General features: G+C 35.7%; 2 protein-coding genes across 5 annotated transcripts in view; both read left to right on the top strand.

Annotated features, from left to right (window-relative positions):
- Nucleotides 1-1,983: 1,983 nt before the first annotated feature.
- LOC103929674 (3-oxoacyl-[acyl-carrier-protein] synthase II, chloroplastic) lies at nucleotides 1,984-17,748 on the top strand. 4 transcript variants are annotated; one of them, XM_048575804.1, is made up of 15 exons: nucleotides 1,984-2,438; nucleotides 3,168-3,373; nucleotides 3,451-3,654; nucleotides 4,060-4,170; nucleotides 4,599-4,694; nucleotides 4,871-4,916; nucleotides 5,012-5,042; nucleotides 5,219-5,240; nucleotides 5,463-5,531; nucleotides 5,828-5,912; nucleotides 6,178-6,332; nucleotides 6,414-6,494; nucleotides 6,623-6,682; nucleotides 6,781-6,948; nucleotides 7,223-7,656. In XM_048575804.1, the coding sequence occupies exons 1-14, from the start codon at nucleotides 2,060-2,062 to the stop codon at nucleotides 6,895-6,897; spliced, it is 1,662 nt and encodes a 553-aa protein (XP_048431761.1). In that variant the 5' UTR covers nucleotides 1,984-2,059; the 3' UTR covers nucleotides 6,898-6,948; nucleotides 7,223-7,656. The 4 variants fall into 4 exon arrangements, with proteins under 4 accessions (XP_048431761.1, XP_048431760.1, XP_009337172.2 ...); XM_048575803.1 differs by lacking the exons at nucleotides 5,219-5,240; nucleotides 7,223-7,656 and adding an exon at nucleotides 17,384-17,748 and having other exon boundaries at nucleotides 5,012-5,091; XM_009338897.3 differs by lacking the exon at nucleotides 5,219-5,240 and having other exon boundaries at nucleotides 5,012-5,091.
- The window catches only part of LOC103929702 (disease resistance protein RPV1-like), a 23,547-nt gene continuing 14,065 nt past the window's right edge, over nucleotides 8,748-18,229 (top strand). The window contains exons 1-3 of the mRNA XM_048575801.1: nucleotides 8,748-10,508; nucleotides 11,436-12,540; nucleotides 12,679-12,975. Coding sequence (XP_048431758.1) covers nucleotides 10,012-10,508; nucleotides 11,436-12,540; nucleotides 12,679-12,975 — 1,899 coding nt within the window. The 5' untranslated portion in view covers nucleotides 8,748-10,011. The remainder of the gene's footprint in view (nucleotides 10,509-11,435; nucleotides 12,541-12,678; nucleotides 12,976-18,229) is intronic.

The raw sequence follows: 18,229 nt of genomic DNA, 5'->3' as shown, positions 1-18,229 counted from the left end.
ATAAAATAAAAACATGTATGATCTTATAATTTACAATAATCAATTTATTATGGTCAATTATCTGTTTGTTAGTGTAAATTAAATTTAATGTCAATACATCCAAATATATGATGACGTACAAATAACCGTAATTACGCTTAAATACTTCACAAGACATAGTTACATTTTAAAATAATCAACTTTGATGTATAATAAACACGAGTAACATTATTGAAATATAAATTTGAAGTATCACTTTGCCCTTCGAAATTCATAATTTTTGGATACGGATGCGTCTGTATAAAAATGACATTGTACATGGATATCCTTGTAGCTAGTTTGTTTCCCTCGATGTAAATTATTGAGCACATATTAGACCTAGCATACAATAATTGCTCAAGGAAATATCTCCGAGGTAGGTATGCAAATATTAGATGAGAACAAAATATAATCCCTGTTGCAGTGTTAGTAGGTTGAAAAATTTATTCGTGTATTGACTATCACATTATCACATGTAATGAAAATGAACTCATCTCACAATGCACATTGTTTATAGATATCGCTAGAACTAATAATTGTTGGGATGATACCACACAGTTCAGTTTTTAATATATCAACATCGGTGTAATTGTCTGCATGCATATTTGTAGAAATATTCATAGATATATCTATATCGACATCAGTTACTTTTGAAAACAACGGATAGAAATGATGAAAATTTGCTCAAAAAACAAGAAAATTTAAAACAAAAACTTAGGAAATATCATTTGGCACTTTGTCGATGTTTAACTGATATGTTAAAATCATAGATGAAATATGTCAATTTAAACTTCATCCTATTTCTATAATTTTTTTTATATTTTTTAATATTTCCACATAAATATATACTATATCGAAAAAATTTCAAACAATTCACATAATACAAAAGATATCACATTTAGGATGAAACAAAAGGACATAATATATAAATCAATGGTGGAATGGGTTGATTGGATTCTGCACTAGATAAAGTATAACAAAAAACTAAATGAATCTCAAAACCAATGGTTGAAATTGGTTGGGGAGGAGAACGTACAAAAACAATTTAAAAATTATAAAAATCAGTTTTTAAGTATCAGTCAAAAATGAGTTGCCCATGCCCAAAAACTCAGTAGTTCTTATTACTTCGAGACACTAAAGGATCACGTTTCTGTATATATCGTGCAAAATTTTGAAACAAAAAACATATCGTATAAAAAATTGTGAGGCTTATATGCAACTCAAAAAAACCATATTTTATTTTTGAAGTTTTTTCAAACTATAGCTACCTCATTATCATACATGGTCATCATATATGGTATGATCAGCTTTTGTTAGATATTGTTAGTGTTTGATTTTAAATAAAAAATTTAAAATAATTTCTAACTGTAGAATGTACGATAAACAGATGCGATCTGCATCTCAAATTACAAACCATGAAACAAGAACTTTAATTTTAAATTCTGGGAGGGCTGGCTGCTAGTGACAATCCTCTATTATTTATCAATACAAAGGCTGTCAGTCAGTCACACCAATTAAAAATATATATTTAATATATTACTTTATGAAATTAAATTTATAAATGTACCAAATTTTCTGGTCAGAGATCTTTGTAGTTTGCGAAACGATATATGTATTAGAGTCTGTATCGATGCCTCTCTTTCATCATAGCACAGTGACTCAGTGATAGAGGGGGGAGAGAGAGAGAGAGAGAGAGAGAGAGAGAGGAGAGAGCACTTGTCGTTGTTATTCTGAGGACGATTCAGTTGCCCAGTCTCCAACCGTTTCAAACACCCACACAGTGACCCACAAGATCGAATGCTTCCACCACCGATTCTCTTCGATTTCTTCACCACCTCCTCCACCAAACCACCATTTCTCTCTCTTCCGTATCCATCAAATACCCTTTAACTCTCTCTCTTTCTCTCTCTTCCCAATACGGGGGCAGATTGCCATTGCTGCGAGCTTTTCATTTCTGGGGTTGCTCCAAATCGATTTATCTCAATTGAGTTTTTGGTATTTTCCGATTTGAGCATCTGGGTTGTCGTCGTCGTCGTCCTTCATGGCTGCCTCCTCTGTTGCATCTCCGCTCTGCACGTGGCTGGTGGCTGCTTGCATGTCGGTCACGTGCGACAGGGACTGCTCCCCCAGGGCATCTATGCTCAGCTCCTCCCGGAGGCGGCCGAAATGCGCCGGAAGGAGGCTGCCGTCCAAATGCAGTAGCTTTAGTGGCGAATTTCAGAAGGGTCTGATTTCTGCGTTCAGTGGATCCAGCATTCAGGGCCTCATGAGCTCCTGCTTGGCTTTCGAGCCGTGCGATGAGTACTACAGCTCTAGGGGTTTATCTTCTTTGGGATGCAGTGGGCTCTCGTCACTGTTTGGATCCAAATATGGGGCTTCCAATCGAAGGCAGAGGTGTTTTAATGGAGCCGCATATTCTGGTAATTGTGTTTTTCTGATTGTTTTTGACATGTTCAAAGTTAAATGATTGATCTTTTGATTGTTTGTTTGAAGTGTATCAGAACATGTTGATTGTGTTCTTGTTGTTTTTCTTAAAAAAAAATGCTGATTTAGAATCTGGGAAGCTATCAATTCATGTATTTTGTGTGCGAGTGTGTTTTTTGGGCTTAATTGATTGATCGTTTTTTTTTTTGGGGGGGTTTTTTCAATTATATATTTTGGAATTTTGCTTTATTATTGCTTTCCAGTATGATTTACTTGAAGTTGGTTATATTGGTATGCCAAAGGTTGTTGGAAAGAGAGAAAAAGGTTTTCTATGCCGTGTTGTCTTCTTTTCTATAGAGGTGCCAAAAAAGAAACAATGGTTTTAACCGTAAAGTATTCGAGTTGGATTCATTGATGCATAGCATCTTCGATTCGCAACTGTTGAGTGATTCATGATACTAGCCAGGAACTTTAATTTACATAGAATAAGGAATAGAATATCTTGTTAGTGAATAGGTTCTATATATTGGACCAGGAAAGACGGTTTCCGTTTACCTATGCGTGAATATATGGATATCTCCGCTCTAGAATGATATTCCATTGCCTGATAAACAATTGAAGACAATAACTTTGTTTTTTTCGGTTGATGTATTAGTAAGTTAGTACACATATTGTTTGAGATGCACGACGTTTGTTATATGTCACTGTTATTGGTGGAAATATAGGGGAAACCATGGCTGTAGCTGTGCAACCTACTGAAGAATTAACAAAACAGAAGAAACCTTTAACAAGACAGAGGCGGGTGGTTGTGACAGGAATGAGTGTGGTGACCCCACTCGGTCATGATTCTGATGTCTTCTACAATAATTTGCTTGAGGGAGTTAGTGGCATTAGTGAGATAGAAGCTTTTGATTGTACCCAGTTTCCAACGGTGATTAATTTACTAAACCTCCCTTCAAATTGTTGTTTTCCCTGTACCATGTTCTTACTTCTCTTTATTTTCTTCAGAGGATTGGTGGTGAGATCAAGTCTTTCTCAACGGACGGATGGGTAGCACCAAAGTTTTCTAGAAGAATGGATAAGTTCATGCTTTATTTGCTTACTGCTGGAAAGAAAGCCTTGGCAGATGCTGGAATCACAGAAGAAGTCATGGAGACATTAGACAAAGCAAAATGTGGGGTTTTGATTGGCTCAGCAATGGGTGGCATGAAGGTAACCCCAGTGTTCTGTGCCTTAATATCATGTACACTTTTTGCGGAACATTGAAAAATCTTTCTACCGGTTTGTCTTCAATTTGATGTTTTTAGCAAGCATGGTTAAGAGTTTGTAATGTTATGTCGCATCCTCCAAATGTCATTTTTGGTGGAGATGCACGAAAACTAGTTTCTTTGATTTTAGAAGTGGACTTGTTTATGTTCTTTATTTGTTAATTTAAGACAGTGTATCAGTATCTCTCTCCTGTAGTAACATCTTGTAAACGCAGCTCACAAAAATTAAATTCCAAGCCAGATAGTCTCACAATGATCCACAAAATCTGCTTTTGGGACAAGATCTGATGTGTTTTTCATCGCTTCGGTCATGTTTGATAAATCCGTTTTGCGTTTTGATATTGAACAGATCTTCAATGATGCAATTGAAGCTTTACGGGTTTCCTATAAGAAGATGAACCCTTTCTGTGTACCTTTCGCAACCACAAATATGGGTTCTGCCATGCTGGCAATGGATCTGGTGAGATTATAATATATATATATATATATATGCATATATATGTGTGTATGCATGCATATGTGTATATATATGTATCTCTATGTATCTATGTATCTATGTGTATCTATATGTATCTATGTATCTATATGTATCTATATGTATCTATATGTATATATGTTTATATATATATATATATGTATCTATGTATATATATATATATATATATGTATCTATGTATATATATATATATGTATCTATGTATATATATCTATATATGTATCTATGTATATATATATATATGTATGTATCTATGTATATATATATATATATGTATATATATGTATATGTGTGTGTATATATACGTATTTGATGCATACTCTTACAGTTTGTGATGACCGCTGAGATTTTGTACTTGTCCATTTAACTGATATTTACTCTTACACTTGCAGGGTTGGATGGGCCCAAATTATTCAATTTCTACTGCTTGTGCTACAAGCAACTTCTGTATTTTGAATTCGGCTAATCATATCATTAGAGGTGAAGCAGTAAGTATTCTGCTAATCATATTAAGTGGTAGAGTTTAGATGCAAAATATTTTCCTACACCGTGAAGTAATTTAGTGGTAGTTTAGATGCAAAATTGAAAGTAATGGTATGCTGATGAACGATCTTTGAGTGTATTATAATAACTGAGTTACAATTTTCTTTGAACTATTATGCAGGACCTTATGCTTTGTGGTGGTTCAGATTCAGTGATGATACCTATTGGTATTGCTCCCATTCTTTGCATATTTGATTTCTTAGTTTACTCAGAGTTGCACGTATGATAATATAATAATCTTATTCTTATGCTATCACTGCAGGATTGGGAGGCTTTGTGGCATGCAGAGCACTGTCACAAAGAAACAATGATCCGACCAAAGCATCACGCCCTTGGGATAGTGTAATGTGGCCAATAACAATGCTTGATTCATTTATTCTTTTATTTCCACTGTTATTGGTTAGGTTATATGATGAAAATTTTGTGAATATTGTTATGAACAAGAATGGTAAAAATCATCGAAAGGCATGTCATATATTGGATGTCACAACGTAAATTTGTGTTGGAATCTAGTCAGCTCTTTTGAAATGATGTGTCGTAATTTATAACTAAACCTAGTCATATCTATTGAGCTTGAGCTTTGAGTTTCTTAATTGTAGAAACGTTACTGCATTGCGAAAGAAAGTTTGAAACTGTAATAATTGTTTCTTACTTACATGTAGACTTACCTAGTTGTTGTTTTTAACGAAATCTTGTTTTTGGTTATTGGACAGAATCGTGATGGCTTTGTTATGGGGGAAGGAGCTGGCGCTTTGCTCCTAGAAGACTTAGAACATGCTAAGGTATTTTCTAAATCTTGGCAATGGCACTTGGGTGTCTGTCTGGATATCCTTTTTTCTTCTTTCTGTGTAGGATCACATCATCTGTAACTGTATGGTTGTAGGTGCAAAGTCTGTAGGGACATTCTGTATCCTGTGGTTCCCTCAAGTTAATCTGTATCATGCTTTCTGTTACGTTTCTTGAACTTGCTGCTACCCCTATAGTCTCACAAACACATTTTCTAATCATTCATTTCTACCTCCATTTCTATCTTACAGAAAAGAGGATTTAATTCATCGATTTTTTTTTTTTATTACAGAAAAGAGGTGCAACTATTTATGCAGAATTCCTTGGTGGAAGCTTCACATGTGATGCTTACCACATGACCGAGCCACACCCTGATGGTAATATGCGTTATCTTTGGAAATCTCACTCCTACGCTTCTCACATTCTTTTGTTGAGCTGTGGAACCAAGAAGTTTTTGGCAACTTGTTTCTGTTGATCTAGTAGAGGTTCATTATGAAAGAACATTATGTGGAAATATTTGTATGACTAATATCGTTATAGCATGTTTTTTGTGTGAATAATTTTATTCGCCTTGCACTTTGTTTCAATGAATTACATCAAGTTCTGGAATTTGAATTATTTTATTAATGTCCTTGGAAACAGGGGCTGGGGTTATTCTCTGCATTGAAAAGGCTTTAGAACAGTCTGGAGTGCCTAGGGAAGATGTTAATTACATTAATGCACATGCTACATCCACACCGGCCGGGGATCTCAAGGAGTATAATGCTCTCATTCATTGTTTTGGCCAGAATCCCGAGGTAACAACAATACATAGGATGCGTTACCTGTTTTCTTAATTCCTGTATTTCTATGTTCGATGAGATCTTTACGTTTCACAGTTGAGAGTGAACTCTACAAAATCCATGATTGGTCACCTACTGGGAGCATCTGGTGCTGTAGAAGCCGTTGCAGCAGTACAGGTAACTTACGTGATGTTTTTGACTTGGAAAGACCGTACTATTTTTAGACCAGATATGTAAGACCAATACAATTCTTGTTTGTTTAGCTTGAAGTGTAGTTCTTGACATGTTTTCTTCTTTTTGGGTAGGCGATAAGAACTGGGTGGATACATCCAAATATTAATCTGGAAAACCCAGATGAGGGCATGGTACGTTGTCTTCCGTTCCCTTGTAACCCTTTTCTGGTATATAATGTCCAATGAAAGTGTATTTGGAATCATCTAACTCTGTCAGCACGTGAATGCAGGATACAAAACTACTAGTGGGTCCAAAGAAAGAGAGACTGGACGTTAAGGTGGCATTGTCTAACTCATTTGGGTTCGGTGGCCACAACTCATCGGTCTTGTTTGCCCCATACAAGTAGAAACACAGGTCTAAGTGTGCTACTCCAATCTTTGCTGCAATCGTACTGAAGGTACGTTTGCATACTGCCACCTTTTTATTAGAAATGAGAAAGAATTGTAATATGTAAACAAATCAAGCAAAGTGTCGGGATTTCTTATGAAAAATAGTAGTACGAAACATAATTCTGCAGTATTGTGACTCTGTCTGAGACTTAATATTTTTCAACTTGAAATCAACATAGTAGAACAGTTGCGAGCACTGTCACATATTTCTTCAACAATGAAATCAATGATCTTTCTTGCGTTTATTTTGCTTGCAAATTAAGCAGAACTAGTTATCTGCAGATAAGACTGAATCCACATTGAAGTAAAGCACCCAAGAAGTCTCCCTTGTATTTGATCTTCACTATGGTCGGATGGATTGCAGCTACGAAAACTGAATCGCTCGAGAAGACTGTTGAGGAGGCCACTAAGTAGAAAATATTAAGAGCTCACCCAATGGTTAACAAGAAATACTTTTGCTTGTTATTGTTAGAAAAATTCCCCTTCCATAGCCACGGTAGCGTTTGTTCCTTTATGTGCCAGTCGTTGAATCGCCGCTAAGGCAATAGTTGCCTTGTTTGATTTGGTTTTCTTGTACAATTAGTTGGCTGATCGGATAATTGTAATGAAATTTAGTCTGCAGTTACATGACTTTACGTTCTTCGAATTCTGACCTACTTGTATCTTCTTTCCAAATTTTAATTTTCAAAGATAACTCCCAGTCAGGGAAACAGCAATCCCCTTTGGTACAGATTTGCGTTGAAACTGTTCGAACTTCTTTATTATGTCTCTCCACTTTTTTATTTTGAGCAAGCGATATTTTATTCTAACCTACACGTTCCTCTCCTTTCTTTTTATTTTTTATTTTTTTTTATTTTTTATTTTTATTTTTTATTTTTAATCTGGAGAAAAACTATAAAACAAAGACCCCTTGTGTTATATATTCCCCTTGAATGTGTTGATAGAAGTGGGATGTTCTTCACCTAGCTTTCTTCTTGCGGCTCCCTTTCCTCTGGACGCGGTTTTGGACTTCAAGTCTTTGGCGGAGAGGATAGCCGAGGCACTCTGCCTTTCGAGCTTCTTTGTCGTCTTCACCGCACTCGCTTTCCCCTTCTCGCGGCCGTCCTGTGCTCTGGTCTACGGCTCATCAACTTCCTATCAAGTGGCCAATATGCGTATGGTTCGAGCATGTACTTCGTCTTCAAATCCCAGCAACCTCCGAACATTCAAACCAGGTAAACGTAAATGGAAATTTTATTTGAATTTATGTAACCTCTTTTTACATCTAACTTATTCTTTAAACCCTCGTTATTTTTAATTAAAAAGATTAATATCTCTTTAAACCCAAAATTATTATCTAAACTACCATCCCAGATCCAATTCAAAATGTAGATTTATTTTTACACCCTTTTGGAAAATATAATCCCGAATTAAATAATTTGGTGAAGTTTCTACTTGTTTATGAATCTTCTAAAAAAGGTGTGATGGTAGGTTTAATTATACGGTGTGGGTTTATTGATAAATTCAAGTTTTATTATTAATTTCATATTGTACTTGATAGTGGGTGTTGAAAGAGGTTAAGTGGGTTCAAATAAAAATTTCCAAAGTAAAACTGCCAGGTCAAATAGTTTGAGTTAGGAAACTCTTACTCCTAGCACATCTCTTACAAAGTAATGAGTCGATTTTGTATGTCTGAATAATATTTTTTTTTTTTTTTGAACAATTGATATTATCTACACTAAGGGGATGAGATGAGCTTAGCCTCACAATGAGCTAGCAATAATGTGGTTCAAATTTGCCTTTGGCGAGAATTGAACCTAATACCTCTCACTTACAAATGAAGAGAAATACCACTAGACCGTAGTACTATGTGTCAAATTATTGTTTTAGTTAAACATGAATTATTGTTAAATTATGCAAACTGAAAATTTTGGAACTCTATATATTGATATTTGGTAATACATGTAAAAGTCTAAAAGAATTTGCACACTTTAGCCTTCCCTTCGACCAACTTTTATGGCTCATTTACTAATCTGTAATCAAAATAAATGAAATTGAATTGAGAAGGAATTAGATTAAAGAGGAATAAAAAACAAATTCCTATGAAAGGTGTTTACTAAACTATCAAAAAACGGAATAGCATTGATGTCAATTCCATATAAATTGTTTACCAATTCATTTCTGAATCGGAATCGAAACCATTTGATTACTACACTGCCCTTGGTTTAAATTATTTTATGTGAAAACTAATAAAATTTAATTTTCATAACAACATTAGCATTTATGAATTTTGTCTCGTTTTTTGTTTTTGACCTTTTTAAACCTAATTTGTTATACCACCGGCACGCCCATGACTTTCTAACCAGCCCAATTTTTCGTCCTTTTCAAACCTTCGCGTCTTTTCCTCTTCTCCCAGTATCCTTCGTCAGTCCTCCCCAGCCGGCACCGCCATCGCCACCACCTCTTCCTCCCTCCCCTACATTTTATTTTCTGCGCATCCTTCATTACCATTTTCCTGCGGCTCCGTCTCTCTCTCGCTCCTCCATCCCCACACGACCACGACGCCACAACCACAGAAGTACTGGCGCTGGAGAGATGTGGGCTTGTTGATTTAAGTGGCAGATTGGAGTTTTAGGAATTAGGTAGAAAAATTGTATTCCGGATTCCGCTTGTCTCCCGGAATTCAAATGACACCTTTCACCTCAAGAATACAATTCTTCCAAAATCAGGAATCCGATTCTATTTTTCGTGTACCACCCATTTTGATTTATCCACGGACACGTAAACACGTCCTTGACTAATTAATCAAGTAAAAGTTTGCTAGTTTCTAGAATATAAATTTTTTCTAGTCAATCCCCAGCTCTTAATTAATGATGGATAGAAACCCCTTTTAAAATGAAGTTGCGACGAAACTTCCATAGCTTCAACTTGACCACATTCGAAGGTAGTAGGTAGGAAACTACTCTGCTGGTAGGAAGAAAAGCTTGAGGACTGATACATATATCAAGAGAGAGTCCATTATCCATACCATACTGCGTATTCCAAATCTTGTTAAGGCTATTTTCTTTGGTTTATCTGGCTTTAATTCTCCTATGGCCAATCAACTTGTCTCTTCTTCTTCCTTCAGCAGTACTCCTTCATGGAGATATGATGTGTTTTTGAGTTTTAGAGGTGAGGATACACGAACCAATTTTACAGATCATTTATACCATGCCTTGATCCGTAATGGAATCAACACCTTCATTGATTGCCATCTTACAAGAGGAGAAGAAATATCGTCGGCTCTTCTCCAAGCAATTGAAGAGTCGAGAATTTCGATCATCGTATTGTCTGAAAAATACGTATCCTCAAGATGGTGCTTGGACGAGCTCGTTCATATCCTTGAATGTAGAAAGTCAAGGCAGCTAATAGTTTGGCCAGTTTTTTATAAGGTGGATCCGTCCCATGTACGAAATCACACGGGTAGTTTCGGTGAAGCGTTTACAGAACTTGAGTGCAAATTCAAGGACAACAAGAAGAAGATCCTCGCATGGAGGAGTGCTGTTAAAGAAGCAGCAAATTTGTCAGGATATCCTCTCAAGAAAGAAGAGTAAGTTTATTCGTGCCCCTTCTAGTATTGTATATTTGTACGGTTAATTTTCTTGATTCCTGTATTTCATGGTACAAATGTCAATTTAGCTGCGTATTTCGGTTTTCCCCAGAATAAAGCGTATTTAGACTTCATGCTATGGATGCTTTTTCTTTTGAATACAAATATAGGAGTAGAGCAATAAAGTTAGTGAGTTAGATATTAGGACAGGAAAGATTCACACTGATTTTCCTCTTCACAATCACAAACAATTTAACCTATTAAGATTATCATTTGTTGGAAAAAAAATGTAACTTTTGTTTTCTTTTGAAAATTTTGATGGTACGAGAGAATTTTATTGATATAAAAAATAAAAAAATTACACTAAGGGACATAATCCTCACCCCTCAATGCAAGGAAAAAGAAATACGTAAAAAAAAAAATATATATATATATATATATAAATCTTATTTGAAACAGAAAAATACTACAAGAAAAGAGTGGAACATAGAACCCAAACCCTCCAAAACGAACCTAAAAAGTAAGAAAAATTAATGAAAAGTGCTTGAAAATTTTGAGTTTTAATGATAAAGATAAAATAAAGGGTAAAATGAATAGTACTATGATTGATTTTTTAGTGTAAAAATGTGATTTTTCGTTAAAGTAAACAATAACGGGAGTTAACCTACAATAATTAATGTCAATTTATTGTGATTCATTTTCACAATCTCTAGCGAGCGACACATGCTTAACCTTTTGAAACCCTCTCTTTTGGATAAGCAGAGAAAAATATTCTATACTTTTCATTAATATCGTGTAATATTCCTTTCTATTAGTTTTTTTTACATTCTCTTCCACATTTCTCTGAGATATAGCAAAAAAAAAAAAAAAAAAAAAAAAAAAAAAAAACAGTACTAATTAATTGTGTGATTTGTTTTTTACTGCTAGCTCTGAAGCTACCCTTATCAATAAGATTGTTAAGGAGATCTTAGTCGAAGTACTACAACGCACATATTTGAATGTGGCCAAACACCCAGTTGGAATACACTTGTGCGTACAAGAGGTGAAAGAGCTTTTAGGTGTCGGAGGAAATGGTCGTGTGGTTGGGATATGGGGGACATCTGGAATAGGCAAGACAACAATTGCAAAAGCTGTTTATAATGCAATTGCTCATGTGTTTCAAGGTAGTTGTTTCCTGGCAGATGTCAGAGAACTATCGACATCACGTGAAGGTGTAATCCAACTACAAAAGACTCTTCTTTCTAAAATCCTATGCGGTACAGAGTTGAATGTTGTCGATGTTCATGAAGGAATCAGTCTTATAAAGAAACTGTTGAGGCAGAAGAAGGTTCTCTTAATTCTTGATGATGTGGATGAAATGGAGCAGTTAAACAACCTAGTTCAAGTTGATTGGTTCGGTGAGGGTAGCAGAGTGATCATAACCACAAAAGATAGAGGATTGCTGAAATCTTATGGAGTTCGGTTGATATACAAGGTCCAAAAGTTACAAGACGACAAGGCTCTTGAGCTTTTGAGTTTGAATGCCTTCGGAAGAAATGAGCCTCCAGACAAGTATTTCAAACTCGCACAACGTGCAATAGCCTATGCTGAAGGTCTTCCGTTAGCTCTTAATCTTATAGGTTCTCATCTGCATAATAAAAGTATAGATCGTTGGCAAGATATATTAGATAGTTACGATGCTTATGAAGGAGAGCCTTATAGAGGTATTCAAAGAACACTTCGAAAAAGTTATGATGCGTGGGATAATGTCCTACAACAAATTTTCCTAGACATTGCATGCTTCTTCAAGGGCGCAGATAAAGACTATGTGTTACAAATATTAAGAAGTTCGAAGCTCAATGTACCTCAAGATTGTATAGAAGTACTCGTTGAGAATGCCATCATAACTATTGAAGATAATCGGATTTTGATGCATGACTTGCTAGAAAAAATGGGTAAGCATATAGTTTACGAAGAATCTCCCACTGAACCAGGGAAACGTAGCCGATTGTGGTTTCATGAAGATGTGTACGATGTTCTAACTAAAAATTGGGTAAGTAAAATATATGTTCATACATTTGATTTGCATGATCTTGAAAAGAAAATACAGAAATTTAAAATAGACATTGTGTTTTGTTTGTTAATTAAACGACATGGTTTGTTAATAATATTTCATTTTTTTCCATCTCAGGGAACATGGAAAATTAAAGGCATTGTGGTGAAGTTGCCCAAAACAGATGTGATACCCTTGAATGCAAAAAGCTTTTTGCATATGGTAAATCTTGAAATTTTTATAAATCTTAATGCACGTTTTTATGGACGCGTTGATTATCTGCCCAACGATTTGAGGTGGATTGAATTGGGTGGACAATCTGATATTCATCAAAAGAATACAATTGTGTTCAATTTGCCGTCCAATTATCATCCAAGACATCTCGTTAGGTTTGATGTGTCATACAGTGGCATAAGACAATTGAAGGAATTTAAGGTATATACTTTAAAGTATTTTGAATCATTATTTATTTAAACATATATTATTTCCCAAAAAATAAAACCTCAAGTGTTTCATTAAATTCTTTTTAAACATGTGAATTTCGGTTTTGGTTTCACAGAATTTGGCAAAGCTTACATTCATGAATTTAAGAGGTTGCGAATTATTGGAAAAAATTCCCGACTTATCTGGAAGCCCAAACATAAAGTTCTTGAATCTAAGCAAGTGTAAAAATTTGGTTGAGGTTGATGATTCTGTTGGATTCCTTGATAAACTTGTTGAATTGAATCTTAGTGGGTGTCCTAAGCTTAAGAGGTTTGCAACAAGACTTGGATTGGGATCCCTTCGATGGCTTTCTCTCAAAGGTTGCACAAGGCTCGAGAGTTTCCCAGAAATAGAGGAGGGCAAGATGGAATCCCTATTGTCTTTGCATATAGAAAAAAGTGGCATAAGAGAACTGCCTTCATCAATTGCTTATCTTACTGGGCTCGGGAGTTTTGCAGCAAATGGTTGTGAGTTGCAAAATCTCCACCTCCTAACTTTTGGGAAGAAGGTGAAGTTTGATGAAGTTTCATCCTGCAGTACCAAATCACAGTTGTTTTCAACTTACTTAGATACTTCAGATAACAACTCTATCACATTAACGCTTCCAGTGCTACGGAAGCTTTATCTTAACGGATGCAATTTATCAGAAAGTGACTTCCTTGTGCCTCTTAATTGCTGGTCCACATTAAAAAGACTTGATCTGTCGAGTAACAATTTTGTTAGTCTTCCGGATTGCATTAGCAAATTTGTCAACTTGGAGTCACTTAGACTCAGTGATTGCAGATCATTGGAGAACATTCCACAAGCCCTACCACCAAAACTACGTTTGTTAGATCTAAGTGATTGCAGATCGTTGGAGAAACTTCCAGAACTGCCCCCTATGTTTGAGTTTCTGATCTTGACAAATTGCTTTAGACTAAGTGGCGATGAGGTGGCAAAGTTGGAAAACAATTTGTTGAATCATCAGGTTCCTCTCTCTTCTTCTTAATTTCTCTGGAAATGAAAATAAATTTTGTTGATATATACTTGAGAGAGAGATCAGATAACGACTGTTTGTAAGTTAACTATATATATCTGCTATTGCAGGAATCTCTTCGGCGCTCTGAATTTCAAGTTGTTCTTCCAGGCAATGAAGTTCCAAAGTGGTTCAGCTATACCTCTAACCATCCAACAACACTTGAACTTCCACCAGAATATGAAGACTTTGTTGGTGGCAGTGAATTTTGTTTTGAAATTCCTCTAAATTTACAAGTGGGGGAGACATTATTAGGATTGGCTCTATCTTTCGTTTTTGAACCACCGACTTTTCATTTTCTTTATACTACTATTCTCATCAACGGAATAGTCAAGTTTGAACCTTACGTATGGTTTGACAATGACATGAAGGCAGCTCATGTGAGGAGCAAGTTAGTGGATTTAGAGGAGCACGAGCAGGAGGGAGATATTTGTCAAGTTATATTTTTATTTCACAAAGCGACACGCATTAAAAGCTGCGGGGTGCATCGCCTATTGCGCAACCAAAACGAACTGCTTAACTTCTCTTCGGAGCCATCAGATTGATCTCAATGTTCCTATTGATATTGAGGAGGAGAAGGAGCAAGAGCAACCGTCCACTTCAAATGATCGACAGTTTCTGATTTATTAAGAGTTTGGGTACGTACATATTCATTTGCACTTCCCTAATCCTAATCTTTAAAATAAGGAACCGTTCGATTACCATTTCAGTTTTTAGTTTACATTTTTTTTGAAAAATGAAAACCGAGAACTCGATTGGTAACTTCTCCTTGTTCTATTATCTTGTGTTTGCCTTTCAGTTTTCTCGATATAGCAATCTTTTGTTTCAACCCTTATAATGACTAGTAAGCATTTAGTCACAACCACTCTTCATGACCAAAAAAATTAGTAATGACTAAAACTCTATTTGTAACAACTAGCTACTATAACAAAAGTCTACTAATTACAACTTCAAATCAAGACTAGTATGTTCCATTCTATCACTTACACTTGCTTTTCTCAATATCATGAATAAAAACAGAAATACCATAAAGCTAATCAAATCCATTGAAAGTCGTTTCTACATGATAAAGTCATCTACAAATCAACTGAAAGTAGAAATCAATTCAGTCCATTAACTTAGGTAGGACTATATCTTTAGATAGGACTATATATTTGTAGAGAAACTTAGTTTTTTATTTGTTTGAGAGAGAGATAAAAATTATTCATGCGACATGTGATATCATGGTTGTTTTTAATTGCTCTTGCATTTATAATTTTATTCAACATCTTTATCTTTTTATTTGTACTATTTTATTTTATGTCCTCCTTGTTTCTTCTTGGTCCATTTCTCTCTCTCTTGTTTCTCCTTCGTACCCGTATCTCTCTCTCTCTCCACCTCTTCTTAGAATTTTGAAACCAATCTTGAAAATATGCTTAAAATTTTGAAATTGATCTTGCAGAACTACTGAAATTACGAAACTGATGTTGCTCTAGATTCATTTATTCTTTTATTTCCACCGTGATTGGTTATATGATGAAACTTTAGTAAATATTGTTAAGAACAAGAATGGTAAAAATCGTCAAAAGGCATGTTTATATTGGTTGTCACAATGTCAGCTTTTTTGAAATGATGTCTCATAATTTATAACTACTGAGCTTGAGATTTGAGTTTCTTAATTTTAGAAACGTTAAACAAGTGCAAAGTTACTGCATTGCGAAAGAGAGTTTGAAACTGTAATCATTGTTTCTTACTTACATGTAGACTCACATTGGTGGTGTCTTTAACGAAATCTTGTTTTTGGTTATTGGACAGAATCGTGATGACTTATAGTCAGAACATGCTAAGGTTTTTTTATAAATCTATAACCTTGGCAATGGCATTTGGGTGTCTGTCTGGATATCCTTTTTCTTCTTTCTGTGTAGGATCACATCGTCTGTGAGGTTATAGGTACAAAGTCGGTAGGGACATTTCTGTATCCAGTGGTTCCCTCAAGTTAATCCGCATCACGCTTTCTGCTACGTTCCTTGAACTTGCTGCTACCCCTATAATCTCACAAACACATTTTCTAATCATTCATTTCTATCTTACTATGAAATATGGTGTTTTTGTATAAATGCTACATTAGAGCATTTAATTCATCTTTTTTTTTATTACAGAAAAGAGGTGCAACTATTTATGCAGAATTCCTTGGTGGAAGCTTCACATGTGATGCTTCCCACATGATTGAGTCACACCCTGATGGTAATATGCTTTATCTTTGGAAATCTCACTCCTACGTTGCTCGCATTGTTCATTTTGAGCTATGGAAGCAAGAAAGTTTTTGGTAACTTGTTTCTGTTGGAAACAGGGGCCGCGGTTATTCTCTGCATTGAAAAGGCTTTAGAACAGTCTGGGGTGTCTAGGGAAGATGTTAATTACATTAATGCACGTGCTACATCCACACCGGCCAGAGATCTCAAGGAGTATGATGCTCTCATTCATTGTTTAGGCCAGAATCCTGATGTAACAACAATACATAACATGCATTATCTGTTTTCTTAATTCCTGTATTTCCATGTTCGATGAGATCTTTACGTTTTACAGTTGAGAGTGAACTCTACAAAATCCATGATTGGTCACCTACTGGGAGCATCTGGTGCTGTAGAAGCTGTTGCAGCAGTACAGGTAACTTACGTGATTTTTTCGAACTGGAAAAACTGTACTATTTTTAGACCTTTATGTGTAAGACCAAATACAATTCTCGTTTGTTTGGCTTGAAGTGTAGTTCTTGACATGTTATCTTCTTTTTGGGTAGGCGATAAGAACTGGGTGGATACATCCAAATATCAATCTGGAAAATCCAGATGAGGGCATGGTATGTTTTCTGTTCCCTTGTCACCCTTTTCTGGTATATAATGTCCAATGAAAGTGTACTTGGAATCCTCTAAAATACTACTAGTGGGTCCAAAGAAAGAGAGATTGGACGTTAACGTGGCATTGTCTAACTCATTTGGGTACGGTGGCCACTACTCATCTTTCTTGTTTGTCCCATACAAGTAGAAACACAGATCTACTGTGCTGCTACAACCTGTGCTGCAATCATACTAAAGGTATGTTTGTGTGTAGCCACATTTTTATTAGAACTTATAAGGAATTGTGATATGTAAACAAATCAAGCAAAGTGCCGAGATTTCTTATGAAAAATAGTAGTCCGAAACATAAATCTGCAGTATTGCGATTCTGTCTGAGAGTTAATATCTTTCAACTTGAAATCAACATAGTAGAACAGTTACGAGCACTGTCACATATTTCTTCAACAATGAAATCAATGATCTTTCTTGCGTTTATTTTGCTTGCAAATTAAGCAGAACTAGTTATCTGCAGATAAGACTGAATCCACATTGAAGTAAGCACCCAAGAAGTCTCCCTTGTATTTGATCTTCACTATGGTCGGATGGATTGCGGCTACGAAAACTGAATCGGTCGAGAAGACTGTTGAGGAGGCCCCCAAGTAGAAAATATTAAGAGCTCACCCAATGGTTAACAAGAAATACTTTTGCTTGTTATGGTTAGAAAAATTCCCCTTCCATAGCCACAGTAGCGTTTGTTCCTTTTATGTGCCAGTCGTTGAATCGCCGTTAAGGCAATAGTTGCCTTGTTTGATTTTGGTTTTCTTGTACAATTAGTTGGCTGATCAGATAATTGTAATGAAATTTAGTCTGCAGTTACATGGCTTTACGTTCTTCGAATTTCGACCTACTTGTATCTTCTTTCCAAATTTTAATTTTCAAAGATAACTCTAAGTCAGGGAAACAGAAATCCCCTTTGGTACAGATTTGCATTGAAACTGTAGGTCTAAGTAGTCCGTTATTCAGTTCTATGGATGGTATACTTGGGACCTGTTCGAGCTTCTTTATTATGTCTCTCCACTTTTTTATTTTGAGCAAGCGATATTCTATTCTAACCTACACGTTCCTTTCCTTTTTTTTTTTTTTTGATCTGGAGAAAAGCTATAAAACAAAGACCCCTTGTGTTATATATTCCCTTTGAATGTGTTGATAGAAGTGGGAGGTTCTTCACCTAGCTTTCTTCTTGCTGCTCCCTTCCTCTGGACCCGCGTTTTGGACTTCAAGTCTTTGGCGGAGAGGATAGCCGAGGCACTCTGCCTTTCGAGCTTCTTTGTCGTCTTCACCGCACTCTCTTTCCCCTTCTCGCGGCCGCCCTGTGCTC

The sequence above is a fragment of a genome, unplaced genomic scaffold (genome assembly GCF_019419815.1).
Source record: "Pyrus x bretschneideri cultivar Hongxiangsu unplaced genomic scaffold, Pyrus_bretschneideri_v1 Contig8, whole genome shotgun sequence".
Classification (NCBI taxonomy): Eukaryota; Viridiplantae; Streptophyta; class Magnoliopsida; order Rosales; family Rosaceae; genus Pyrus; species Pyrus x bretschneideri.
This window is presented reverse-complemented; position numbering and strand designations above follow the sequence as displayed.